The sequence below is a fragment of the Myotis lucifugus genome, unplaced genomic scaffold (assembly GCF_000147115.1).
Source record: "Myotis lucifugus unplaced genomic scaffold, Myoluc2.0 scaffold_1, whole genome shotgun sequence".
Lineage (NCBI taxonomy): Eukaryota > Metazoa > Chordata > Mammalia > Chiroptera > Vespertilionidae > Myotis > Myotis lucifugus.
In genome coordinates, this window is record NW_005871049.1 from 2237931 (window position 1) to 2264789 (window position 26859).

General features: G+C 56.4%; 2 protein-coding genes across 6 annotated transcripts; both read left to right on the top strand.

Moving 5' to 3' along the window:
- Positions 1 to 3390: 3390 nt before the first annotated feature.
- On the top strand, positions 3391 to 14228 carry GRK6 (G protein-coupled receptor kinase 6). Of its 5 annotated transcripts, none has more exons than XM_023753823.1 (15): positions 3391 to 3692; positions 4576 to 4729; positions 4860 to 4937; positions 5281 to 5381; positions 5749 to 5790; positions 5892 to 5955; positions 6093 to 6233; positions 6516 to 6706; positions 7481 to 7518; positions 7609 to 7698; positions 8588 to 8796; positions 8877 to 9014; positions 12158 to 12295; positions 12386 to 12520; positions 13156 to 14228. In XM_023753823.1, exons 1-15 carry the CDS (start codon positions 3631 to 3633, stop codon positions 13246 to 13248), a joined length of 1674 nt encoding a protein of 557 aa, XP_023609591.1. In that variant the 5' UTR covers positions 3391 to 3630; the 3' UTR covers positions 13249 to 14228. The 5 variants fall into 5 exon arrangements, with proteins under 5 accessions (XP_023609591.1, XP_014310155.1, XP_014310151.1 ...); XM_014454669.2 differs by lacking the exon at positions 13156 to 14228 and adding an exon at positions 12711 to 13149 and having other exon boundaries at positions 3395 to 3692; positions 5698 to 5790; XM_014454665.2 differs by having other exon boundaries at positions 3396 to 3692; positions 5698 to 5790; positions 13158 to 14228.
- Positions 14229 to 17401: 3173 nt separating this feature from the next.
- On the top strand, positions 17402 to 26678 carry PRR7 (proline rich 7, synaptic). The gene is made up of 3 exons (XM_006081622.1): positions 17402 to 17564; positions 25253 to 25906; positions 26125 to 26678. The coding sequence occupies exons 2-3, from the start codon at positions 25495 to 25497 to the stop codon at positions 26520 to 26522; spliced, it is 810 nt and encodes a 269-aa protein (XP_006081684.1). The 5' UTR covers positions 17402 to 17564; positions 25253 to 25494; the 3' UTR covers positions 26523 to 26678.
- The last annotated feature ends 181 nt before the right edge of the window (positions 26679 to 26859 follow it).

A 26859-nucleotide genomic window follows, 5' to 3' on the forward strand; every position in this document is an offset into this window, starting at 1 on the left:
GAGCTAGTCTGGTGTACCAAGCGGAAGGAAGAGGGAAAGGGTGGGACCCGAGACCCAGGAGAGCTTCTCTGAGGCCTCTCCCAGGTGAGAGAGGAGAAGATGCCCCAGGAAGGGGCAGCCTACCCCCACGTGCCCGGGGCCCGGGGCCCGCGCACAGCCTGGACGGGCACAAGTTGATGCAGGGTAAAGGTTTGGAGAATGAATGAACGGCCATCGGACCTGGGGAAGCTGCTAGTCACGTATGCTACCAATATGACTGCCACTTGCTCAGCACCTAATGACACTGGGGACAGAGGTGAATGGGTCACGATTTTTGCCTTCAGGAAGCACACAGGCTCCTGGGGCAAATATGCACAGAAATCAGTGGGAGGCAGCTTTGAAAGAAGAGAGCATACTGGGCTGGCAGGGCTGTGAGTGCAAGGCCTGGCAGGGGGAGCTGGTCTGGTGAACCAAGTGTGTGCTGAGCTCATGGCTCCCACCCAACGTGTTAGCAGACACCTGCTCTAGAGGGTCCTGGGAGACGCAGAAGGACCAAACCTGACCCTCACTGCCGGGTGCTCAGTCTGCCCCTCCTCTGCTATTGTCCACCTTGGTAACACAATCAAATACGCACTTGGTGCTGTGTCCTGTCCAGGGTGCTGGCAACCAGCACTGTACAAGACCCTTCTTTTTGGAACTCTAGGACAGGGAGGTCATGACAGTTTTTCCACTCTTTGCTGAGCTTCCGGCCGAAAGTGCCCTGAAAGAGTAGTCTGCTTCACCTGTGTGCCCCTTTTGCAGCGACTCTCCTCCAGGTTACATAGTAAGACTGTGGTTGGCCCAGGCTGAGGATACAGGATGCCCCAATACAGCTTGTAGGAAGCCCAGAGGAACCCCCAGCTGGCACAGCATCTGGTACCTTCTGCCTCCCCAATGGGTATTGACCCCAGGGAGGTGCTGCCTGGAAATAGGCATGGCAGGCTGGGTCCTTAGTGCCCAGAGCCTTCCTTATCTCCTGTCCCTTATCGAGTCCGGGGCTGGGCCTTCCTCCCAGCCTCTGGGGGCATCTGCCGATTCTGTTCTGCCTCGTCATCCAGCAAGCCAGGGAGGAGGGGTGAGGAGAGCCTGGCCTGGCCTCCCTCCTATTGCTGTAGCCAGTTCAGGCCTCAGGCTGCTGAGAACACTGTCTTGCCTGGCCAGAGAGTATGGGCATCATCAGATAGGCTTCTTCAGGCCGTGGGTGAGGCGTAGGAGTTTGGCCAGACCCGGGACCCATGCCTCCACTGGGGAATCCTCACCCCACCTGGCTGTGTCTCTCCCACCTACCTGGCTCTAGACAAGTCTCTTCTCTCTGAACTTAGTAACCTTTTTTTTGTGGAATGGTTGGGAACAGGACATGAAAACTAAAGGAAATCCCAATTGTCTCTGAGTCCTGAACCCTGGCCCGTGGACTGGCTGCATCAGAATCGCTTCATGAGCTGGCTGACAGCTTGGGGCTGGGTCTTTGCCAGCTTCCCAAGTGGTTTGGGAGCCTTTGGTGTATATAGTCAGTTGACACCTAATAAATATCTGACATATTTGGGGTGGGAAAGGAGCTTGGGTTGTGACCCCAAGGATACGGGTTCCAATCCTGCTTCTGGTACCTCCAGGTTTTGTGATCTTGAACACAATGGTTCATTTCAGGGTCTTGGTTTTCTTATGAAATTGGGCCAGGTCTGGCAGAGCTGCTGAGAGGATGAAGTGGGACAGCCCTGGGGATGTGAGGCCTCGCTTAGTCCTACCTTTTCCAGGTTCCCAGAGACATAGTGAGGTGACCAAGCTGGGGCGGGGAGGAGCCCCACTGACTGGTGGCAGTTCCAGGACAGGATATTTGCGTGTGACTCTGTGCTGCTGCCTTAATGTGGCTGGGAGGAGGGGAGGGAGGAGGAAGTAACTGATGGGGAGGCAGGCGGATGGAGGGTTGGGTGAGGGACCTGCGGGGGTGGGGGAGGAGTTCCCCTTCTAGGGAGGCCTTGCCTGGGTTGGGGTGGGGGGGGTCTGTTGCTTACTCAGAGTGGAGCAATGACTGGGATACACTGGGTGTGGGCTGCAGGAGGGCTGCTAGTGGGTTTCCCAATGGGTGCCCTGCAACACTTCCTCCTCTGGTCAGCTTGGGTCAGGGAGCACATTGAGGGACCCAGCCCTGCTTCCTCCCTAGAAGGCAGCCCCTTCCCCTTGCACACCCGCCTTCAACAAGGCCAGATGGAGATAAGACTGGGTAACCCAGGGGGGAAACTAAGGCCAGGCAAGGGAAAGTGGTAGCTTGAGATTGCCGTTGATTTAGAGCTGGGGCCCACCTCCTGTCACAGCCCTACTGGTGTTGGACACAGACTCTCCCAGTCACCCTCGCAACACCTCCGGAAGTGGCCTAGGACCCAAAGTACACATGGAGAAATTGAGGTTAATAGTGGGCAAGTGATGGGCCTAAAGGGTGAATTGGAGATTCCAACCAAGGTCTCCAAGACTCAGGCCCCTTCCACTATTTTCAACCTCATGGCCCACAGGCCACATCTGGCTAGCTCTCTTAACATGTTTTATTTGGCTGAAGTGGTATTTAAAAAAATAGGAACCAATATTTCATATAACAGTCTGGATCCCCAGAGCTGGCCACACTGAGCCAGCATTCTTAAATATATATATATTTTATTGATTTTTTTGCAGAGAGGAAGGGAGAGGTGTAGAGTTAGAAACATCGATCAGCTGCCTCCTGCACACCCCTACTGTGGATGTGCCTGCAACCAAAGTACATGCCCTTGACTGGAATCGAACCTGGGACCCTTGAGTCCGCAGGCCAACGCTCTATCCACTGAGCCAAATTGGTTAGGGTGCCAGCATTCTTCCCTAGCAAAAACCAAGCAACAGCTGGAGTTGTGCTGCAGCCGCCTCTATTAGAAGGGACACGACTAGGTCAGTTCACCACACTCTCCACCACTCCCTGTTGTCTCCCATCTGGTCCACATTCACCATATCTGCCTAGCTTTGTAGGCATTTGAGCTGCTACCTGTGTCTCCGCAGCTGCAGTTGGGAGGTCACCTAGGTGAAATGAGGCAGGTATGAGGGCCAGGGAAGCCCCTGTGTGCAGGGGTGGGCATCCTGAGTGCCAACCCTCCTGCTGCCACCTTATTTGAGTCTCTTATAGCCCTGATACAGGGCCCAGTGACTCAGGCTGCCCTCTGACTCTGGCAACTGTCAGGCATATGTCCTAGAATCTCCCCCTTTTGGGTGTTGATTTACATGGTTCCCGCCATTGTCAAGTTCTTCTCTATTTTCTTCACCTGAGAAACTACCTGCTAGGTAGCAGCTGAGACTTGCTGAGGCTGCCCAGAAACCCCCTTCCCCAGCGTCCTGGCCTTACTGCCCTCTTGGCTCTTCCAGCTCAGGAGCCCCTCGCAGGAGGATGGATGGGACCATGTATGTCCGGGAACCCAGTGAGGATGTGTTGGAGTTATAGAAGGAGGGCCTCTACAAGCCTCCTTTAGTGAACTGTGCCTCGGCTGGGCCCTGAAGGCCTCCGGACCACGCTGAGAGTGGAGGGAGGCATGGCGGTGGCCAGACTCAGCGCCTGTTCGCTCCCACAGGTGGTGGCGGGAATCGCAAAGGCAAAAGCAAGAAATGGCGACAGATGCTGCAGTTCCCCCACATCAGCCAGTGCGAAGAGCTGCGGCTCAGCCTCGGTGAGGCCTGGGTGGAGACCCGGGGTGCTGAGGCCAGGGTGCCCTGCTGGTGTCAGGGAGCCTCCCCTGAGACCTTACCCTGGGGCAGACGGGCAAGGTTGGGGGGGTCCAGGGAGCAGATTTAGGCTACACCACCCACCTCAGTTTCAGTTCCTGGACTTGTGATGGGTGAAGGCAAAGAGCAAACAAAACAGCAGGGGGCGGGTGGGGTGAGTGTGGGGAGTAGGGCAGGGTCAGATTTGGGGCAGTATGAGAGAAACAGAGGAAGAAAGGGCTGGGCCTGGGGGGAGCAGAGCTCAGGGGACAGAGGATATAGTAGAGGCTGGAGCCAGCCCACAGATTGATTTTGTTGGGAACCTTACCCAGTCTGGTCCTGGGGGGCCCAGCAAAACCTTGACCAGAAGGGCCCAAAACCCCAGTTCCTGCTTATCTTGGCTGAGGCCCCAGGTCTGAGCAGTACTTGAGGTTGCCCAGGCCCCCCTGACAACCTACATGTGGGCAAGGAGTATATTGTAGCTGCTTCCACTGCCTGGGAAGGAGATCTAGCCTGGAGCGCAACGGAAGCCACAGCTTCCTCCCGTACTTTCGCCAGGCAGGCAGCAGGTGTGCGCCCAGCCTGGGCCTGGGCGGAACCTCAGGCCACACCCAACCCCAGCACTGTGACGAATTCGAGGTGGTGTGAACAAGGAGACAGTGGGGGAGGTGAGGGCCCCGGTTCTAGAGCCACACTCCTGGCTGTGTGACCTTGGACTAATCACAGCCTTTCTGGGCCCAGAGTCCCAAGCTATGATGTAGTAGAGGTTCTAAAGGAGAAAATGGGTGCCGTACTTCAGGGCTGGGACCCAGGGCCTGGTGGTGTGGACAGGAATGCCCCTCTGGCTAGCTCCAGGTCCAGAACCCAGCAGCTCCCACCTCTGCCTGCAGAGCGTGACTACCACAGCCTATGCGAGCGGCAGCCCATTGGGCGCCTGCTGTTCCGAGAATTCTGCACCACGAGGCCTGAGCTGACCCGCTGCATTGCCTTCCTGGATGAGGTGGTGAGTGCTGCTTAGCCCCAGGCCCAGCCCAACACCCAGGGTAGACAGAGGTCCCAGACCCTGTGTGCTCTGGTGCCCCACACCTGTTACTTCCCCCAGACCTCAAGCCTCTCCACCTTCCACCCTGCAGGCTGAGTATGAAGTGACTCCTGATGAGAAGAGGAAGGCATGTGGGCAGAGGCTAATGCAGAATTTTCTGAGCCACACGGTGAGTGAGCAGTGATGGAGGGATGACGGCAGCGGGCAGAGCTCAGTGATGGGGAGAGGAGTGGTCACCACCTGGGCAGAGATGCCCTGGAGCTGCTCCAGGCTCACCAGGCAGCACCGTGGGCACAGAGCCTAGGAGGGGGGACAAGCAGCCTGCCAGCAGCTCTGCTCTCCCCTGCCTCTAATGATGAAGCAGGAACCGAGTTCAGTCATCAGACAGGCTAGGGCACCACCAGCCTGCAGCTGCCCCTAGCACTGGCCCGAGATATCTGCCATCTCTGCCCTAGGAGTGAGCAGCTGGCCAAGGGGGCCCGTTCACTGACCTGTCTGTGGCCTGTCCTCAGGGTCCTGACCTCATTCCTGAGGTCCCCCAGCAACTGGTGACTAACTGTGCCCAGCAGCTGGAGAAGGGGCCCTGCAAAGACCTCTTCCAGGAGCTAACCCGGTAAGCCTCTCCCTCCCACAGGCCTAAAATTGCGTCCTGAGGAGGGGCTTCTGTGGGTGTGGAAGACTGTGAACAGCTCAGCTGCTCAGCCTCTCATCCCAGCCTTGCCATGCTGTGTGACCTGGGGCAGGTTGCCTCCCCTCTCTGTAGCATCCTCAACTTCAGCACGGGTGTGTCTCCGTCCTAAGTGGGTTAGCAGGAGGGTTGGCTGAGGATGCTGCCTTTTAGGCTGAGCGTGCATGTAACAGGGGGACTGGTCCATCAAACTGAGAACCTGGGATGTCGGGCTGACCAGTGGGCTGGGCCTTCTCAATAGGCTGACCCATGAGTACCTGAGTGTGGCCCCTTTTGCCGACTACCTCGACAGCATCTACTTCAACCGTTTCCTGCAGTGGAAGTGGCTGGAAAGGTGAGCTCCTCGAAGGTGGGGCCAGGCCGGCCAGGTTGTTGGGGCTGTCATGGGCCTTGGACCTCTGCTCAGTCATTTGCTCCCCAAATCCTTTCCCACAGGCAGCCAGTGACCAAAAACACCTTCAGGCAGTACCGAGTCCTGGGCAAAGGTGGCTTTGGGGAGGTGAGTGGCCAAGCCAGACCATGTAGTGGTGGGGTAGAGTGGGTCCTGGACAAGCCCTCCTCCCTGCCCCCCAAACCTCTGTACCCCCAGCAAGAGCACGGCTTGTTCCCATTTGCCTCATCTACCCTGCCTATTAGGTGTGCGCCTGCCAGGTACGGGCAACAGGCAAGATGTATGCCTGCAAGAAGCTGGAGAAGAAGCGCATCAAGAAGCGGAAAGGGGAGGCCATGGCACTCAATGAGAAGCAGATCCTGGAGAAAGTGAACAGTAGGTTTGTAGTAAGTACAGACAGGAGACCCGCCCTGCCCCCTGGCCATGTGCTTGCCCTCCCCACTCACCAGGCTGATCTTTTCCCCCCACCCCACCCCTCACCCCTCCAGGCACTGCCTCCCATTCTTGGAGATGCCTGGGAAGGGCAGGTTTTGGGGTGTTGATACCAGGCCTGGGAAGCAGGCTGGGCCCCCAGGAGTGGCACTGAGGATATTTTGGGCGCTGGCACCAGCCCCACCACCAGGTGGCCTGTGTTCCCTGCCTGAGGGCTCGGGTCCCTTGGGCCACAGGTGAGCTTGGCCTATGCCTATGAGACCAAGGACGCGCTGTGCCTGGTGCTGACACTGATGAACGGAGGTGACCTCAAATTCCACATCTACCACATGGGCCAGGCTGGCTTCCCAGAGGCACGGGCCGTCTTCTACGCTGCCGAGATCTGCTGTGGCCTGGAGGACCTGCATCGGGAGCGCATTGTGTACAGGTGCAGAACTTTGCCTCCCACCAGGGGCTGTAGCTGGGCACGAGTGAAGGTGGTGGGTAGATGTGGGTGTCTGAGTCCTGGGAAGCACTGGCTCGAGGCTCTGCACTTGCCCACATTAGGTGGATTTGAAAGGCTCAGAACCCAGACTCTGGGATCTGGCTGGCATGGGGGTGTATCCAGCATTGTCACCCTTCTCAGTGACTTTGGGCCAGTCTGCTTCCTGCGCCTAACACCGTTTCCTTTCCTGGAAAGCAGAGGCTATAATTCCTGCCTGGTGGGTTGTTATAGGGGCCAAATGAGAGGATTTGGTAAAATACACAGGGCTTGGCAGTGAGGGCTCTGCCTATTACTGTTATTGGTGATTATTTCCTTGGAGTCTCCCAATAGCCCCAGGAGGGAAAGAATGAGCAACCCCATTTGACAGGAAAGGTAGAGTTAGCCACCAAAGGGTTGGGGGGAACGTGGGAGGAGCCCCTCGACACTGGGTGGGTGAGCAAGGCTACTAATGACATCTGGGGAGCTTCCCTAGGTAAGAGATGCCTTCCACATGCCTAGTCAGTCCCAGGAGTACTGGCTCCATAAATCCTTTGTCTGCTCCCTCGAACTGGGGTTGCTGCGGGTGGAGGGCAAGGCTCTCTTGTCACCCTGGCAACAAATGGCTCCTACACGTGCTGCACATCGCATCCCAGGAGCTGACCCAACAGGGAGGGGGTAGCCCTGCCTGGCTGCCTGGCACACTGAGCAGCATCTGATCCTGCCCTTCTCTCCCCACAGGGACCTGAAGCCAGAGAACATCCTACTGGATGACCATGGTGGGTGGGGGGGTCACAGAGGTAGGGTGGTGTGGGGTGGGGTCCAGCCCACCTGCTTCATGGGCTCCTCACTTTTTCACCCACGTTCAGGTCACATCCGAATCTCTGACCTGGGGCTGGCTGTGCATGTGCCTGAGGGCCAGACCATCAAAGGCCGTGTGGGCACCGTGGGCTACATGGGTAAGTCCTCTCACCGTCCTGGGCCCGACACCTCCCTCCCCCCAACTTCTGTGGAGTCTCCTGTGTCTCCGGGAATAGAAAGAGCTATTGTCCCTCCTTCATAGATCAGGAGTCAAGACTCAGCCAGAGCCCCCCATCCGTGTGAACCCACTTCATCTATTACTTACTGAGCTCCTATTGGCTGGGCTTGCAGGTGGCAACCAGTGAAGGGACTTAAACCCATGTCCATGGCCCCAGCCCTCCACCCCCCTGACCTGCCTCTACTCAGAGTGGGAGTGCCCATCTGGAGAGGGGCCAAGATGAGGTCCTGGGTTCCCCTCTGGGACCACATGACACAGTAGGCAGAGCCCGAACTGCAGGTGGTCTCTTACCCGCCCCTTGCTTATTGTGTGTCCTTGGACCAGCCACTCCCAGCCTCACTTTCCCTGACTGTGATCCTCATACCTCCTGCCAGGGTTGCCTCGAAGATGAAGAGGCAGTAGAGGCAACTCACCCTGCCCTGTAGGCAGTGTAGGCATCCAGCAAGTGACTTTCCTCCTTTCCTTGGTCTAATACTAAATCCATAGGTTGCAAACTGGTAGCCTCACGGGCTTTATTTGGCCTATGTTTGTGTGTTTCAGTCAAATTAGTTTAAAACAATTGGAATTGGTTGCCAACATTGAATGAGCCAGGCTGCCTCACATTAAAAATACGGATTTCTGACTTGTTTGAAAAGTTAGAAACCTGCCCTCTGCAGGTGCTCTCCTACTCACCATGGTCCCCACCGGGCCATTGGCGGTGCCTACTTGCCTGGTGGGTGTTCGAGCTGATCCCCTGCCTTGACATGTGCTGGGCTTCCTGGGGTACCCCTAACTCCTTCTTACCCCTAACTCCTATGCCACCCACCCAGCTCCAGAGGTGGTGAAGAACGAACGGTACACGTTCAGCCCAGACTGGTGGGCGCTGGGCTGCCTTCTGTACGAGATGATTGCAGGCCAATCGCCCTTCCAGCAGAGGAAAAAGAAGATTAAGCGGGAGGAGGTGGAGCGGCTAGTGAAGGAGGTGGCTGAAGAGTACTCCGATCAATTTTCCCTGCAGGCCCGCTCACTCTGCTCCCAGGTGTGGCAGCCAGCGGGAGGCCTGGGCTGGGGCTGGGCACCTCTCCCAAGGCCACCCTGACCACCCCTCCCCTGCTACAGCTCCTTTGCAAGGACCCTGCCGAGCGTCTGGGGTGTCGTGGAGGTGGTGCCTGTGAGGTGAAGGAGCACCCCATCTTCAAGAAACTGAACTTCAAGCGTTTGGGAGCGGGCATACTGGAGCCGCCCTTCAAGCCTGATGTGAGTACCACCTATATGAAGGCAGGACGAAGCCAGGGTGGGGGCTGGCGGCTCTTGGAGTCAGGATACCTTCCATTTGAATGTAAGAAAGCCTAGCTCAAACGGCTTAGCCAACAAAACAGATAATTCCCTGGACTCACAAAAATGAAAAGCCCCATCTTGGGCTCCAACTGTGTTGTAGGAATGGTCTCTCTCCTTCTCCCTCCCCGAGAACTGGTCAAGGGGCAGCATTTACTCGCAGGTAGCTCTCCCAGGGCATGGCAGTGGTGGACCCAGCAGCTCGAACCCACAGTCTGCCAGCTCAGCCACTCCTGTAGATAAAGAGCACCTCTTGCCCAATGATTTAAAAAGTCCTAAAAGGGAGGATAAAAGGCCTAAGGCTGACGCTAATTGCCTTTGATTCCTCAGAGGCCCCTCAGTGGCCACACCCGGATCATATGCCTACCTGCAGCACTGCTAATGGAGGAGACCAGTTCCCCAAAGGAAAACCAAGATGCTGTTAACAGCAGGGGGAAGGGCTGTTAGGGTTGGCATAACACCTGGTGCCCACCACACCTGGCAGTGCTCACCTTCCATCTGCGGGCAGAACCCTCCGTCTTGTAGAAGCTCACCCATTTGCTGACATCTCAGTGGGTCAGGCATCCTGCAGGCAGGAATATTCTTGAGTTATCAGACTCCAAGTGGCAAAACCCCAACTCAGACTTACTTATGCCCAACATGGAGTTTGTTGGTTCATTTGGCCAGAAAGTCCCAGAGTAGGGCCCACATCAGGGTTTTATGCTGTGTTGCCAGGACTCCATCTCTTGGCTCTGCTTCAACCTGTTGACTGCCCTCCCACTAAATTCAGGCTTCTCTGTATGAAGTCACAGGGAAGGTTCTGATTGGCCAGAATTAGGTCATGTGCTTACGCCCCTCCCATGTGTGAGAGGCCTGTGCCCTGTGTTCACCAGGAACACGGGAGGCAGGAAGGTGATGGGCAGACCAGGTTGATGCATGATTGTTTATTCATTCAACAAATATCTGAGTGCCCAGATGTGCCAGACCGTGGAGGTAATGAAGTCAACAGGACCCAGTCCTGCCTTCATGTTCTAGTGGGAGAACACACCAGTATAGGCCAGTAAGTGAAAACATTTTAGGTGATGTGAAGTGCAGCAGCAAAGAATAAGGCAGGTAAAAAGAAGATAAGGAAGATGGGGGATGGTCTCTGAGGAGTTGACAGTTAAGCAGAAGCCTGAAATGTGTGAAGGAAAGAACCCTGCCAGGATTCATAGTGTGAGCATTCCAGGGAAAAGGCCTGAGCCAGGCAGTGCGGTCCTGGGGCAGGGACCAGCTTCAAGAACTAATACAGCAACGAGGGGCTAGTGTGACAGAGGCGTCTTCCTCTGAGTGTGATGGGGGCCTCTGGGAACATTGAGACAGGAATGTGAGGTGTTGGGTGGGCCATAGAGGAGGTGAGTGGAAGGGAGGGACCCACTAGCGGGCTGCTGCCTCTGAAGGACTCTGCCATGTAGGCCTCACTGACACCCATGATGTGGGCATTGCTGGGGGTGGCTGAGCCTGACGTCAGCAGCTGCCTCCAGCTGCACTGCCACTCCTACTTCCCAGGCACATCGTCTAATTTAACCTTGAAACCACCCACTGCCCCCAGTCTTTCAGTCTAAGTAGAAAACCAGCCCAGCCGGCGTGGCTCGGTTGAGCGTCAACCTATGAAGCAGGAGGTCATGGTTTGATTCCCGGTCAGGGCAGGTTGCGGGCTCGATCCCAAGTGTGGGGCGTGCAGGAGGCAGCCGATGATGATTCTCTCTCATCACTGATGTTTCTATCTCTCTCCCTCTCCCTTCCTGAAATCAATAAAAATATGTACATTTTTTAAAAGTTAGAAAATCAGTGCCTTGGACTTTAACAAGGCACTGATTGTTTTTAACAGCTTTATTGGGAGTTAATTCATATACTATGTAATCCACTCATTTTAAAGTATATAATTAGATGGGTTTTAGCATATTCAGAATTGTACAAGCATCATCACAATCAATTTTAGAACATTTTCATCACCCCCCCCCCAAAAAAAACAAAAAACAAAAAAACCTCGTACCCATTAGCAGTCATTCCCCATTCTCCCCTTCCCCTGGCAACCACTAATCTTTCTGTCACTATAGACAGGGTGTGCTAAAAAAATGTATACATACTTCATAGCTGATAGCTCAATTGATTTTTTTTCTTTTCAGATTTAACCCATTGGAATTAATAATTATTCAAAGTGTGTACAGTTTTTGGGGACACCCTATATTTGCCTAATCTGGACATTTTACATAAATGAAATTATACACGATGTGGTCCTTTGTTAATGGCATCTTTCCCTTTGCATGTCTCTTTTCTTTTCTTTTTCCCTTTGCATGTTTTTAAACCTCATCAGTATTATAGCACATTTCAGTTCTTCTCTGTGACTGCACAATATCCCAGTGTATGAATAGTCCACATTTGTTTGTCTTCATCAGTTGCTTGACATCAGGGTTGTTTCCACTTTTTGGCTATCGTGAATAATGCTGCCACGAACATGCACATACACATTTCTGTGGGGACACAGGTTTCCTTTTCTCTTGGCTGTGTACCTAGGAATGGAGTTGCTGGCTCATCTGGTAATGCTGTTTAACCTTTGGGGAACTGCCAGACTGTTTTCCAAGGCAGCTGCACTATTTTATATGATGATGTTTTAATAGATATCCTTAATAGTAGGGGATGGAGCAAGCTGTTGAACATCCCAAGACAGAGACCCCTCAGCACTGGGCCCTGCATGCAGGTGCCCTCTGAGGGTGCCTGCTGAGATTCAGCTTCTGCTCACCTCACCAGCTGCACACGCAGAGAGCTGTGTGCAGACGGAGGGGGCACTTGTTAGTGGTTCCGCCCGGCACTGTGGAGGCTGTGGCTGTGGTGGGTCAGCTACCAGCAACTGGTCAGGGATGGAGAATGATCCCATTTACAGAGGGCAGTTGAGCTCAGAGGGAAGGGGCTGCCATGCTTAAGAAGTACATGGGTTGCTGGTTTCTGACTCCAAACCAGAGAGCACAACCAGGCCAAGACGAGTGGTTCTCAGGGCTGAGCTGCCCTCCCATGCTCCTATCTGACCACTGCCTTTGTCCCCTCAGCCCCAGGCCATTTATTGCAAGGATGTCCTGGACATCGAACAGTTCTCCACGGTTAAGGGTGTGGAGCTGGAACCCACGGACCAGGACTTCTATCAGAAGTTTGCCACGGGCAGTGTGCCTATCCCCTGGCAGAATGAGGTGGGACCTGCCCAGCTGAGGGGGCGGCGGGTGAAGGGGCTCCAGAGGTCGGCCCTGGGGGCAGTCCTCACAGCTGCTGTCCTATGGCAGATGGTGGAGACCGAGTGCTTCCAGGAGCTGAATGTCTTCGGGCTGGATGGCTCAGTTCCCCCAGACCTGGACTGGAAGGGCCAGCCCCCTGCACCCCCCAAGAAGGGACTGCTGCAGAGACTCTTCAGTCGCCAGGTAACCCCAGTAGTGTCCTCCCTGGGCCCCAGCCTTGCTCCAGGGGATGGTGGGTGGGAGGCCGGGCCAGTGCCCGCATGTGCTGTGAGTGGGCTTCCTCCAGCCGTGCCAGTGGTACCCAGGGTCTCTGGTCTCATTCCCGCCCATCCCCCACCTCTGGCTGGGCTCACGGCCTCTTTTCTCTTTCCAGAGGTGAGCAGTGTAGGCTCCCCGTGGGTTGGCTTTGCTGCCTGGCCTCGGGGAGCCACGGGCAGCCCTTCCATGGCAGAGGCGAGATGTGGGAGAAAGAAGTCCGGTGCCCGCTCCCCACCTTACCCTCCCCACTGCTTTCGTTCCCTGCACCCCGGCACCTTCAAGCTGCTAGCCTTGCTTAGCCATCTGTTTCCCCGTGCCCTGCCTTCAGCTGCCCCAGGGAAGAGCAGCTTGATGGGGCCCTGCCCTGGCAAAGCCTGGATTCCACCTGGTCCCCTTACTTCAGCCTGTAGTTGGCAGCCCCTGCACCAATGTGTGGCCTGAGCTGCTGCTCCAGGCCCCTCGTGGGAGGTCCCCTCCCAGAGCATGGCCCACTCACTGATGGCACTGGTGGCTAACAGCGCTTGCTCTGCCTTTCTCCCTCTGTGTCTTCCCCGCCCTCCAGGACTGCTGTGGGAACTGCAGCGACAGTGAAGAAGAGCTCCCCACCCGCCTCTAGCCCCCAGTCTGAGGCCCCCACCGGCGGTTGGCGGTAGCAGCTACTTCGAGTGCTGTTTACAGTTTTGCACAGTGGTCCTCCCCATTGTCCACTCAAGTTGTGGCCTGGGGAACACAGCCGGAGCTGTCCCCAGTGTTCTCTGCCCCTCAGCCCGCAGTCTGGCTGAGTTTGGCAAGGCCTAGGCTGTCCTTGGGACAAAGGTGCGTCCCTTCAGCTCTTGTCCGTGGAGCTCGGGGCTTTCTGTATTTATGTATTTGTACGAATGTATATAGTGACTAGAGCATTCTGAAGACCCACGCTGGAGCTGGCAGAGGGGCCACTGCCAAACTCAAGGCTCCTCAGGCCCCTGAGCCCCCAGCACTGTGCTCACCGCCGCCGACCTCCGAGTGAGACTCGTGCCTGCCTCTGCTGCCCTGGCTCAGGCCACCACCTCGGGCCCAATGCTGTCCCTTCTCAGCACTTGTCAGAGCTGGATCTGGGGCATGTGCCAAAGTATGAACAGAGATTGGGCTGACTCTGGGACCCATCAGTCCACTGCCCAGGCTGTCCCAGAGGGGTGTGGGGTGTGCCTCTGCCTTCCAGCTCCCAGGGCACCTTGTCCCTCATGTTGTGCCCTGTCCTGAAGACACCTCTTGCAGAAATGCCCCATCCCAGGCGGGGAAAGGGGGTGTCCCTGGCCAACCCTCAAACATTCCAGACTTCTCTCATAACAATAGACACATGTGCCCAGCAATAATCCACCCCTCCCTCTGCGCGTGCGTGTGCGTGTGTGTGTGTGTGTGTGTGTGTGTGTGTGTGTGAGAGAGAGAGAAGGGGGCAGGCTGAGGTTGTGTGCCTATACGCCAGGCCCCACCCAGCCCTTCCCAGACTGGATAGCCATCCTGGTCCCAGTGTTGGAGTAGCATGGGATTACAGGACCCTGGTTTTTCCATATTTAAAGCCAATTTTTATTACTCATTTTGTCCAATGTAAGCTGCCATGTGTCTCTATGTGAATACAGTCTGAGCACAAAGCTGGCCTGCTGCCCCTGCCTGCCTCTTTCTTGCTCCTGGTGCTCGGCCGGTCTTCCTTCTTCCCTGGATCTGCTGGAAGTGGGAAGGGATTGGAGGTGGGCCTGGTGGGGGCTGCCCTTCTAGCAAGGGCCAGGAGTTCCCAGGGTGACCTTGGGGCAGCCTCTCCAAGCATTCAGGCCTTTGGGTTTCTTAGCTTCCTACATGGGATGAGGCCTGAGGGAATTGGGTCCCCACCAAGGTGTGGGTCTGGCTTTGCCTGATATTGAGAGGCAGGCTCAGCTGGCAATATCCCCTCCAAGGCCAAGGTGGCCTGGCCCTCAATTGTGGACTTGGAGCAGCCTGGGGAGTGAGGTGGAGCTGCTGTTAGAAACACCTGCCCAGTCTGTCTCACCTGGACACCTGCTGTGTGCCTGGCCCAGGGCCAGTGCACGTGCAGTAGAGCCATCCCTCTGCTTTGCCCTTGAAGCAGGGAATGTGGCCAGACAAAGACGAGACAATGGCAATACTGGGCATTAGGCTGTAGCAGAGGCATGTGGGCATCAGAAAGGGTCTTCTGAAGATAGAAGTTGAACCAGGCCTTTGAGACATTCAGCTGGGATCAGAGGGATTAGGAGAGCATACCATTCCGTAGCATTCAAAGTGCAAAGACGCAGGGGGGGGGGGCGGGGGGGGGGCATGTGACAGCCTGTTAACCACAAGTCTGTCCCAGTCTTAACAAACCTGTTGTTTGATAATCTCCCAGTGACCTCAGCCACACACATACCCATGCCCTGTGCCACCGTAAGAGTTTGCTTATTGCCTCTGGGCTGGGTACCCCATGCCATAGAGACCCCATGAGCTTTGCTGTTGGTTCTGGATTCAAGTCCCAGCCTAGTCACTTTGCCAGATGGAAAGATGAGTGTGATACCTATTTCCTCACAAGGCGGCTGTGAATGAGAAGTAGCCAGTCACCCCTCCCCTTGAGCCCCTAGGTCACTAACAGGACTGGGTTCCAAGATGACAGTTATCTCAGGCAGTCAGAAAGAAAACTCCAAGCAACAACTTAGAAGATGGGGTCTCTTGGGCTATCTCAGGTCTTGATGGTGAGTGGAGTGTGCTCTTCTATTAACTTGAGGGGAACAGAGTAAGGAAAGGGCCTTGCCAAGCTCTTCCAGCTGGTGAGTGGCTGTTGCAGGGCAAAGGAAGGCAGCTGAAGATGAAGCTGGATCCTGCCCATGAGGTTAGGGCCCAAGGTACACTTTCCTCTCTGCGCCAGGCTCTGGGAGGAAGGGCAGTGAGGAGGTATCAGCATGCAGAGGCTGAAGCCCCGCCCTCGGCAGGTGTGAGTGGGTGTCGGGTGGACAGGAAGGACCCTGTGGCACACTACCTGCAGTGGGTCCAGATCTCCCACCAACCTTCCCCTTGGGATAGGGAAGCATCCAGGAAACTTCTTGGCTAGGGTTCAGCTTACCTTAAAGCTCACAGTGCACCATTGGCAGAGGAAATTTGGAATCACTTCCCAACAAGTCTTCCTAAGCTCATCTGCTCTGAGAGGGAGCTGGGGACTCGAAGATAAGCTTGGAGCTCAGTCTGGTAAGGAGGCAGACATGGGAATAGTGGGAGCCAGTGTGAGCAGGTGGCAGAAATCATTCAAGAGCTGGCAGGGCTGGGACTAGGGAGGGAAGGCCCTTTGGCTACAAAGGTGTCAGAGTTGGTGCCCTCCAGCACACAGGACCAGATGTATCTGGATAGTCTAGGGCCGTGGTCGGCAAACTGCGGCTCTTCAGCCCCTTGAGTGTGGCTCTTCCTAAGCCTTAGGAGTACCCTAATTAGGTTAATAACAATGTACCTACCTATATAGTTTAAGTTTAAAAAATTTGGCTCTCAAAAGAAATTTCAATCGTTATACTGTTGATATTTGGCTCTGTTGATGAATGAGTTTGCCAACCACTGGTCTAGGCCTCTAGTGGTTTAAGATGGCTAAACATGAGGTGGGTGGGTGAGGTGTGGAAGAAGGGAGTGCCTGGAGCTGAGGTCAGTGAGAGACAGCCATGTATGGCTTTGGAAGCAGTAATGTTGTGGGGTCTCATCTGGGAGGCAGTGGAAGAGTGCCTGCCCAGCATGTACAAAAGCACCCCAAGTTTCCTTTGGGAAACTCTCCACTCAGTCCATGTGGTTTCAATGGGGCCGGGTTTGCACCCACTGCACATACATATCACACACCTAGAGCTGTGTGACAGGTGGGGCTGTTGGGGATCTTTGGTTGCAAGGTAGAAAGTGTTTTTGTCTTTTAAAGAAAGGATGGGGGGGGGGCTGATTGACAGGAAGAACCAGACTGGGGCGGCTCCAGGGCCTTAGTCGCAGACCCGATTCTCCCAGAAGGAAGATGCTACAATCATGTTCATGTCTGCATTGCTGACATAAACCCAAGGAATCTGAATAACCAGACTGGAAACCTGCCCACTGTGCATCCGGAGAGTAGGGCACTTGGGTTAATGGGTCCACCATGATGACATCCCTGGGACACAATGATTCCTCCCCACCCCCCCACCCCCACCCGCCAACCCCCCAAATAGAGAACCTAAGAGTCGTAAGACGGCCAGGTTCTGGCTCAGCCTAAACAGTGAGGCCATCACTAGGGCTCAATTCTGTTGCTGGGGATGAGCAAGGTCCATGGAATCCAGCGCTATGGATCAAGCACTGGGTTCTGCTGCCATTTCTAAGTAGGCCTGTGGTGATGTAGGCTTGCTGGAGACACAGTGGGAGCGGCCTTGAGGCCGTGAATTCATGGTTGGCGCCACACTGGGGTACCTGCCTGCTCCAACCCCTGCCCACTGCAAGCGTGCAGAGCCTGTCAGTATATGGCCAGGGCCTGGACGTGCGTCTGCTTTCCGGGCTGCGGGGTGGGTGTGTGTGGTGTCTAGACCTCAGCTGCTTGGCTGAGCATCCCGTGTGCTCGGCTGATGGTGTGCACTGGGTTTGCCTGCATATGCCAGGCCCAGAAAGCCTGTTGCTAGGTGTGCGGCGTGGCGAGCGCATTCCCTGTGCCAGGGGAGCCCGGCTCGGCAGGTGGGTGCGATCCTCCGCCTTTGGCTCCCGGGACTGTCTCCTCCGCCGCGCGGTGTGGGGGGCAGGGGCCCGCGGCTGGCGGCCGCGCGCGCGCACGCCGGGCTCAGGACGCGCCGTGTACGCGTCCGTGCGCGCGCCCCGCGGCTCCAGCCCCTCGCTCGGAGCCGCCTTCGCTGCCACAGTCCGCTTCCTGGGGCTGCTGTCGCCTCCCCCCGGCCGGAGGCTCTGTCCGCGGGGCCCGCGCCGCTCTCCCGGAGCCAGGAGGACGAGCTCGAGGAGGATGCCTGGGCCCGTGAGTACCGCGGCGGCGGCAGCGAGCCGGTGGGCATGCAGTGCGGGCGGAAGACAGTCCCGGGGCCACCCCGCTTCCCGCGGACGGCTCCGCGCCCGGGCCCGGGTCGCCGCCTTGGACCCCGGCCCCGGCCAGCCCCTCTCCCAGCCCCCACGGCAGGGAGGGAGGGAAGGAGAGGGAGGGCGCCAGTGAGCGAGGGAGCCGGAGCGGGGCGCGAGCAGCCACTGGTTCGCTTGGAAACGGTTGTCACAGCAACGGGGTTTCGCTCCTCGGTAACGCGACTGTGGGGCGGCGACACCCTCTCCCAGCCCTCCCCCACCCCATGCGGGGCCTCAGCCCCCGGGCACAGGAGGAGAGGGGATGCGGGGACTACCCTTTCACGGTTGGGGCGGGGGACTTCTCCCCTCTGGCCCGTTTGGGTGTGCCTGCCTCCACAACCCGTCGAGGGTGGGGGTGGGGGTGAGCGCACCTTGGAGCAAGATTTGGCTCCCACGTGGCTGCAGTCGTCGCAGCGGGGCCCCTGGGGTGGCAAAGGTAGGGGAGCCCTGGCAGGAAGAGGCATGGAAGCTGGATCCGGATCCCGCCACCCCCACTGCCACCACCCCCACCTGCCTTTGAAATGGCCCAACCCGAGCTGGGTACCCCAAGGATGATGTTTCTTACCAGGGGAGAGGACAGAAGCTCGAATCTCTCGTCCTCCTGGCCAGGGCATGTGCCAAAGGTGGCTTGGGCCGGTGGTGGGTCTGTACTACTCATTCCAAGCCACCTTTCTGCAGGGAGGGGTGGGAGCAGCGTGTGCAGGGGCAGAGGAAAGGACTTTGCTGACCCGGGCCAGATGGGAGCACCCCAGCCTATTGTCTGGATCACAAGTGCCCCTATCTTGTCTGAGCACAAAGCCCAAACTGTGCTGGGTGGCATGCAGGTTGGCCGCAGGCTGGCCAGTGCCACATGGAGATGCCCTGACCCAGGGAGCTCCTCTGGACAGAGAATGGCAGCAGAGTCAGAGGAAATGACCTCTGGCTCCCGTCCCAACCTCCCCTCAGTGTCAATGTGCTGGGGAGAGAAATGGCCCTCCAGCCAGCTCTCCTGGGTCTGACTCAGCAGATGCCATCCCCTACTGACCACAGGCCTCGACCACAACCGCCACCCCTGGCTTTCCCTTCCCACCCAGGGTGGTGTCCTGGGCACCAGAAGTGACCATTACCCTGGGCATTGAGACGTTGGCATAGATGTCCATGGATGAGTGGTGCCCTGAGCCAGGCCCAAGTCTCCTTCCCACAGACAGTAGGCCTCTGGAATGATTCACAGGCCCTTTTCATTCTCTTTCTGCTCGGGGGTGAGGGCTCTGCATCCATTATTCCTGATCCTTACAACAGTTTTGCAAGGTAAGTTTATTACCCCCATTGTAGCATTGAAGATTCCTGAGGCTCAGGGAGGCAGTGACTTGCCCAAGGTCACACAACCAGTCAGAGTGGAGCTAGGTTTCCAGGGCTGGTTCTGCTGGCATCACCCCTCTGCCTGCTACACATCTCTTGTGAGCCAGGCAGGAAAGAACTGTGGAGCTTTCTAGAGGAACATCCTTAGCCTTCTTTCACATTCCTCCAGCGAGCAAATGCGGTCTTTCCTGCCTTGGTGCACCTTCTTCCAGAAATAGCCAGATTTTGCTCCCTGAGATGCTCCACAGGACTGGTCTGCTGCCAGGCTGGCTCCCACCCACCCTCCCTCCATTTTCTCTCTCTGGGGAAGACCAAGCAGTGAGGTTTGCCTCAGTATCCTGGGAACCTCCCAAGGTTCTAGTTCTTAGTTTTTGGCCTGATCACATAGCAGCTGTGGGAGAAGGAATTTAGCAAAGAATGACCTATGTCGTGCTGGCCCTTGTGGGTGTTCAGTCTAGCTCAGTGGTTGGAGACCCAAATGCCCTGAGGGCCCAGAGTAGGGAGTGCCAGGGAGCTACTCAGCTGCAGTCAACGTCACCATGTGAGAATGTGGACTAGGTATGACCAGACTGTCCAATTTTCAAGATGAGGCAAAAATCCAGACTTTCATGTAAAAACTCCTGGTTTTTAAATGTTGGCAACTAAATATTTTTTAAAAATTGATTGTGGACCAACAAAACACATCCATGAACCTTGTTCAGCCTGTGAGTCACGAGCTGAGACCTCTGGCCCACAGTAAAGTGATGGCACTTTTTGCCAGACCATGCCAGGCTTGTGTAGATGTAGCACCATGGTGTGGTTTCCACATATGAGCCTCTTGAGGCTGCAAGATGCTGGCATTTGGTTTGTCACATGCAGCTATGTACTCTGGTCTTGAAGTATTTTCACCTCCCTCATCAGTTGTGTCCTCCATTGTGCTGCCAGGCAGGCTTCATCGTCCCTGTCCTACAGGTGAAGAGTCTTCAGCTCAGGCATGAGGATAGCTGGCATAGGGTCACACGAACCCAGCAGGGCAGGGCAGGGAAGAAGCAGGATTTGAACTCAGGGCTCCCCCAACAATGCTCTGTGTGTCACACCAGGCCGCCCCTCAGAAAGAATGGATCCTCATCTCCCCCTTCATCCCCCAATTTGTAGTCAACTCCCTTGGAGGGACAAATGTGAGTATAGTAGATACTGACCTAAGTAAGGCCTCTGTGCCCACAAGCCTCCTGGGGCTCCTGTCTCTGTTGTCCCATTTGCAGTTACCAAGCCTGGGGTTCATGGCCCAGTACCATGGTTAGGCCACAGAGATGCTACCTACAGGTACTGGTGCCAAGCTAGTAGCTGGCCTAGCTGGAAAGGAGGTTGTGGCCAGCTCCATGCTTGGCTGACTTTGGCAGCTGGGACAATTCCCATCATTTCTCTCTGGCCTGAGTTCATCTGTCTTGGTGTGAGAGGAGTGTAAAAATGTCACCAGTGCCTTCTTGCCAGGCCAGTGGACTTTGCAGTCACTGGACTTCACAGTGTGGGCCTAAGGCAGCCCCAGCTTCTTGTCTGTAGAATGGGGATGGCAGCAGCCACCCTCTGGGTGTCACTGAGATACTGAACATAAAGAGGCTAGCAGTGAGCCTGGCATGTGCAAGGGCACGCAGGACATGTTAGCAGCCTCTTTTCTTTTCTTTTCTTTTCTTTTTTTGCTATAAAGCATTTTTAACTTTCTTTTTTATTGAATTATTGGAGTTACATTAGTTAATAAAATTATATAGGTTTCAAGTGTACAATTCTATAATACACCATCCGTATATTATGTGTTCACCATCCAAAGTCTGATCTCCTTCCATCACCTTTTATCCCCCGTTTACCCTCTTCTACTGGCCACTACCCCCTGCAGCCACCGGCTTCCACCCCATCCTCACTCCTCACACACACTCTGCTCCCTCTCTCCTCTGTCCCCTGGTCTGAGTCCCTGTCCCTTCACTTGATTGGTACCTTTGGCCTCACATGCAAGGAACCTCATGACCCAGAACCCCAACTGCTTGGGGTTTCCTCTACCCACAGCAGAGAGTGGCAAATGCTTCCATGCATATTTCCTCTATGAGGACAGAGACGTATGGTCCTCAGCTTGCTTATAAAACAACCTGCAAGGACCAAGAGCTGGGTGATAGCCTCTCTCTGTGACATTTTGATGAATGGCCGACATTCCCCAGGAATGAATTGGCTGCAGACCCAGCTCTTGAGGCATTCCTTGTCCCTGCAGCTAAAAGACCAAATAGGTAACCGGACACCTCCAGTCACTCCTTCAGCAAGTGATTTTTTAGCTACTGTGTACCAGGTGATAAGGACAGATGCAGCTCTGGTGTTGGACATAGGCCTATAGAACACTGTTATATCATTGGGCTTCTTATCCATCCGGGGGGTGAGGTGGCTCAGGGCTGACTTGTCCAGGGAAGTGACAAGTGAGGTCGTGAAGCTGAGTAGTGAGTGCTGGGGCAAGAACAGTGAGGATGTATTACAGGCCCCTTGGAGAGAGAAAGCAGAACTGTAGGCAGTGCAGAATGGAGCCCTGAGAGGTAAGGCTGAAGAGATCTTGGCAGGAGCTCATCTCAGAGGCCATGATCTAGGTTAGTGGTTCTCAAAGTGTGTTCCCTGGACCAGCAACACCAGCACTTGCTGGGAATTTGTTAGAAATGCAAACTCTCAGGCCCCCATCCCAGAGCTGGGGCCGGAGCCCAGTACTCTGTTTTAACAAGCTCTCTATGTGGCTCTGATGCTTACTCCAGTTTGAGAGGTTCCCATCTCACTGTGTTAAAGAGCTGGACTGTCTCCTGAGACAGTGGGGAGTTGTTGGAGGGTTCAGGCCAGAGAGGGCCCTGGGAAAATGGGCAATGTGGAGAGTGGGTAGGCTGGGCAGGAACACAGCACAGAAGTAGAGACAGTGGTGGCAACCATGGTAATAGGGGCCTACGTGAGAGATGCTGGTAGCCTGGCCAAGACAGTGGCAGGGGAACCAAAGGAAGTGGACAGATGAACACACACTACACTGAGGGTGAAAACAACAGGATTTAGTGGATAGAGTAACTGGTGGGCCCTTTGCTGAGATAAAGGACCCAGTAGCAGATCTTTGGGGTCTGAAGTTGGGAGCCGGGGTTCTTCAACCTACAGGGGTACAGTAGGTCCAGAATGAGACATCTAGGTGACCTTGGGTGTCATTTAATCTCTTTGAGCCAAGTGTTCTCATCTGTCAAATGGGAAAAGTGCTAACAGTTCTCGGGATGACTGCGAGAACGACCTGTGGGATCCAGCCCTTGGGCAGGAACACCTTGGGGACACTCACATCTCGGCATCCCCAGCTCAGAAGCCTTGAAAAGCACTCACATTTGTTGAGCGTCTCCAAGCCCTTTGCACAAATTAGCTCCATCTTCACCGTGGTCATTGAGGAGGACACTGAGGCGACACTGAGTTAAGAAACTCACTGCCCTGGGTCTCTCTGTTACTCCCTGCTGTGCTGCCAGTGAGCATGTGGCCTCAGAAAACTGTGCAATCCAGTGTGCTCACAAACTCTACAAATAAATCAAGATGGAATCCTAAAAAAATGTTCAAATAACCTGCAAAAAAAGGTAAGAAAAGAGAAAGAGGAAACGAAACAAATCATAAAATGACAGACTTAAGGATGAGTCCATCTGAACGCACTACTCCTAGCACAGCCAGAGGCAGACACAGAGCAGGGATTTGGTATGAACAGTCTGGAGAGGCTGGGGAAGGTCACTGGCTGTGTACAAGAGGCCACAGCAGGTCTGCTGGAAGCATGACAGAGGCCCAAGGAGCAAGGGGCAGCTTGGGAGCCTTTGAGCAGCGTGGCCTGGTCAGGAAGTGAATTTGGAAAGGCCTGCAAGGATGTCCTGATGATGATGGATTGAGCACCTACTATGGGTGAGATGAGATGGACTGAGAAGATACTGGGCAGGAACCAGGCCTCAGGCAGGGTCTCACGCACTAAAACTGAGCCTTGGTGCCAGAGGGTCAGCTCAGCTGTAAGACTTCCTCTCATGGACACACAGTGGCCTCGTCTAAAATGCAGCAGTGGTTCCTGCCTCCTGGCTGAGGGGCCACAATGGCACTCAGCTGGTCTTGGCCTGCCCCAGTCTGTTCTAGTGCCCAGCCAGCTGCACTGGGCTCCTGAGGGCAGGGTCTCTGTCCTTTTTTCCTGGTTAACCTGGAGCTGCCATCAATTTCTCCTCCACCATGTAGCCTTTTCCCACTCTTGAGCTGTGGGCTGAGGGCCAAAAGAGCCAGGGCCTTGATGGGAAGGATCAGGAAGGCACATTTTGGCTACAAGCTGGCCAGTGTCCCTGTGGCTTCCAAGTCCTCATGTACAGGTGCACACGCACCAGGCTTTTCATACAGACTTTGCATTCAGACTCGGGCTAAATCTTAGATCCCCCCCCCCCCCCCCTTATTAGCTTTGTGACTTGGAGCAAGTTCATTTCCCTGTCTGAGCTGGTCTCATCTATCAGATGGACTCCCACCCCCATGAGAAAGTGCTGGTGAAGATCACACAAGATTCTGCATGAAAAGAGCCTAGAACAAGGCCTGACACACAGTAGACAGGCCTTGGTAGCTAGTTCTATTTCTAAATTCAGCTAGACATCACCTCCAGCTACAGAAGTGCCTTTTCTGACCCAGAGCTGTTCTTGCTCTGCAGGCCAAGGGGCCCCCTAGTTAGTATCAACTTCCTCAGAGCATTCCTGAAAATTCCTGTGGGCTCAGGAAAAGGAGAACAACGGATTTATTTAACTCCCAGTGACTGGCAGCATCGTGTTTTTATCAGGGCTGCGTCGCCATGGCAGCCTCATGGCAGGGCTGTGGAGGGGGTGGGTGGAACCATTGTTCCTGCCATTGTCTGTTCCGGAATGCAGGCCCAGGGTAACGGGACTGGCACAGGCACCAAGTGGCACATGGCACAGGCAGCTGTTTCGTCTGACAAGAGCCCTCTTGGGGTGGCCTGTGCCCTGGCTTCCCCCCAGCTTACTGCCAGACCAGTCTGAGATGGCTTGATGTGGAGCCCCCAGGTTGGGGCTCAGGCCCACCATGGCCCCCAAAGCTGGATGTGTTCCTTGGACATGTTGAGGATAGGGGTGTCCATGGGGCTCCTGGGAGAGGCCTCACAACATAGCTCAGGCAGCACTCTTCCACCCCAGGCTAGGGTGTTGTAGTCAGGCTTGGATTTAAATTACAGCACGGCCACCTGCTATCTATACAGCTAATTGCTTCCCCCTTCCTTATCTTTAAAATAGGAATAATTACAGTTACCCCAAAGGGTGGTATATGAAAGCCCCTGAGTAAAAGGCATTCAAGAAGGGCTCATTTCTGTTCTGCGGAGGTGATGAACAGTCGCCTGCCATCTGTCACTCTGCCATCAGGGTCCCCTCCCACATACCTCTTAGGATGCAAGGTTCCCCTCCCAACCCTGGCTGTGGAGAGGAGTTGGGAGGAGAGGGGCCCATCTGGAGTGATGCGGGACCAGGTGGTACTAAAGACTTTTCCTCCCCTCTGGGGAAAGGGAAAGGAATTGAGGGGAAGCGACCCAATGTCCTGGAGCTAGAAGGGCAGGGCCAAGTGGGACTAAACAGGAGTAGGAGGTGAAGAAACTGGGATCGGGCGGGTGGAGGCACATAGAGGAAAGGAAGAGGGAACAGCTCACGCTGGGAGGGTATTCGGCGCGGACAAAGGCAGATAGATGCAGCGGGAACTACCCGCCCGAGCTCCCGCTATGACAACGGCGACCATCGGGAGGTCGCGGTGCGGGCTGGGATGTTCCATGCTTTGGCAGCCAGCGGTGGGAGCGGGTACAAGACCTAGAGCGCCTGGGGCTGCTAGACATATGCATAGGGCTGAAGACAGGCGCCTGTGGTTGGTTGTGTGGCTCTAGAAGGTGGGCCACCCTTTCCCCGCCGCCAAGCAACCAAGCGGTGCCCAGGGGGTGCGGGTGGCGGGCGAATCTCCGTTGCGCAGAGGCCGAGTCTGGCCTTCGCGCGCCCCCTGCTGGCCTGCCTGGCGTTCCCTCGGCTCAGCCGCAACGGCCGAATCTCAGACCCGGGAAAACCCTACCGGGGAAACCTCGAGGTGTGACGTCACCCTCGTCGGTGACGTCACCGCCCCGGGGAGTGTGGGGGTTCCGGCAAAGGAGGCATCCCCGGGACTGCACAGGGCACCGGCAGGGAAGTCGTCGGGGGCTGCAGCGCGCCTTCACCGCGCCTTATGTCTGTCCCATAGGTCCCGCGCGGCCCCGGGTGAGGCCTGCCCGCTCGCCCGCCGGCACCATGGGAAGGAGCGGGCACCGATACTGCTGCCCCCCGCCGGCGCGCGCAGGACTTGAGCCTCGCCGCAGGCAGCCCCCGGCCGCAGGTCCCCAAGTGACGCTGGCGGCTCCTGGGAGCGTGGCGCGGGCCCGGGGCCACGTAGAGGAGCCCAGTGTCCAGTGAAGCTGCCGAGGACCCGCCGCCCGCGCCGCCGCCATGGTTATGTCCCAGGGCACCTACACGTTCCTAACGTGCTTCGCTGGTTTCTGGCTTATCTGGGGGCTCATCGTCCTCCTGTGCTGCTTCTGCAGCTTCCTGCGCCGCCGCCTCAAACGGCGCCAGGAGGAGCGACTGCGTGAGCAGAACCTGCGCGTCCTCGAGTTGGAGCCCCTCGAGCTCGAGGGTAGCCTGGCCGGGAGCCCCCCGGGCCTCGCGCCTCCGCCACCACCGCACCGCGGCCGCCTGGAAGCGCCGGCGCACGCGCACCAACACGTGCACGTGCACCCGCTGCTGCATCACGGGCCGGCACAGCCCCACGCGCATCCGCACGCACACCACCACGCACTGCCGCACCCGCAGCCGCCGCACCTCTCCGTTCCGCCCCGGCCCTGGAGCTACCCGCGCCAAGGTAAGTGCCGACCTAGGCCGGAGCGATCGGGATGGGCGGGGCCTCGGCCGCGGGCGGACTCGTGGTCTTCACTGGACCGGTGGCCCCAACCGAGGAGGGCGCGGGCTGGGCCTGGCGTTGGCTAAGGTTTCTGCGGGAGGCTGGAGACTTGGCTAAGGTTTCTGCGGGAGGCTGGAGACGGGTGGTCTCACACCTTCGGACCGCTTCCCACTCCACAGCGGAATCGGACATGTCCAAGCCTCCGTGCTACGAAGAGGCGGTGCTGATGGCCGAGCCGCCGCCGCCCTACAGTGAGGTGCTCACGGACACCCGCGGCCTCTACCGCAAGATCGTCACGCCCTTTCTGAGCCGCCGCGACAGCGCAGAGAAACAGGAGCAGCCGCCGCCCAGTTATAAGCCGCTGTTCCTGGACCGAGGCTACACGTCGGCGCTGCACCTGCCTAGCGCCCCGCGGCCCGCGGCGCCCTGCCCCGCGCTCTGCCTGCAGGCGGACCGAGGCCGCCGGGTCTTCCCCAGCTGGACCGACTCGGAGCTCAGCAGCCGTGAGCCGCTGGAGCCCGGAGCTTGGCGCCTGCCGGTCTCCATCCCCTTGTTTGGGAGGACTACAGCCGTATAGAGGGGTGCCCGGCGACCCGAGCCCCAACAGTAGACTCCTGGCCTGACTGAGAGGCTTTTTAAATACTTCCCTTGGACTGCGGGGGGTGGGAGGGATTTCTTACCCCATTTGTTACATTTTGAGGATAATAAAGGTGTGTGATCTGGTTTGGTACAAGCGGAGGGGACACCCACTGCTTGCGTCCAAGGTTCTGGTGGCCAGGTGTGCCTGGGCCTTGGCAGGAGGAAAGCTGAGTGCGCTTTTCAGCTAAGTGGCTGGAGGATGCAGAACTAAACCTGAGGTCAGCCTGCTTCCCCCAAGAGCCTCAGACCCCCTCTTCCCTGCCCATGAAATCACA

Coding starts and splice junctions, on each gene's coding strand:
- PRR7 (XM_006081622.1), top strand. CDS start 25,495: ATGGTTATGTCCCAGGGCACCTACACGTTCCTAACGTGCTTCGCTGGT. Junction 25,907..26,124: donor CTGGAGCTACCCGCGCCAAG/GTAAGTGCCGAC, acceptor CCCACTCCACAG/CGGAATCGGACATGTCCAAG.
- GRK6 (XM_014454665.2), top strand. CDS start 3,631: ATGGCGACAGATGCTGCAGTTCCCCCACATCAGCCAGTGCGAAGAGCT. Junction 6,707..7,480: donor CGGGAGCGCATTGTGTACAG/GTGCAGAACTTT, acceptor CTCTCCCCACAG/GGACCTGAAGCCAGAGAACA. Junction 7,519..7,608: donor CATCCTACTGGATGACCATG/GTGGGTGGGGGG, acceptor ACCCACGTTCAG/GTCACATCCGAATCTCTGAC.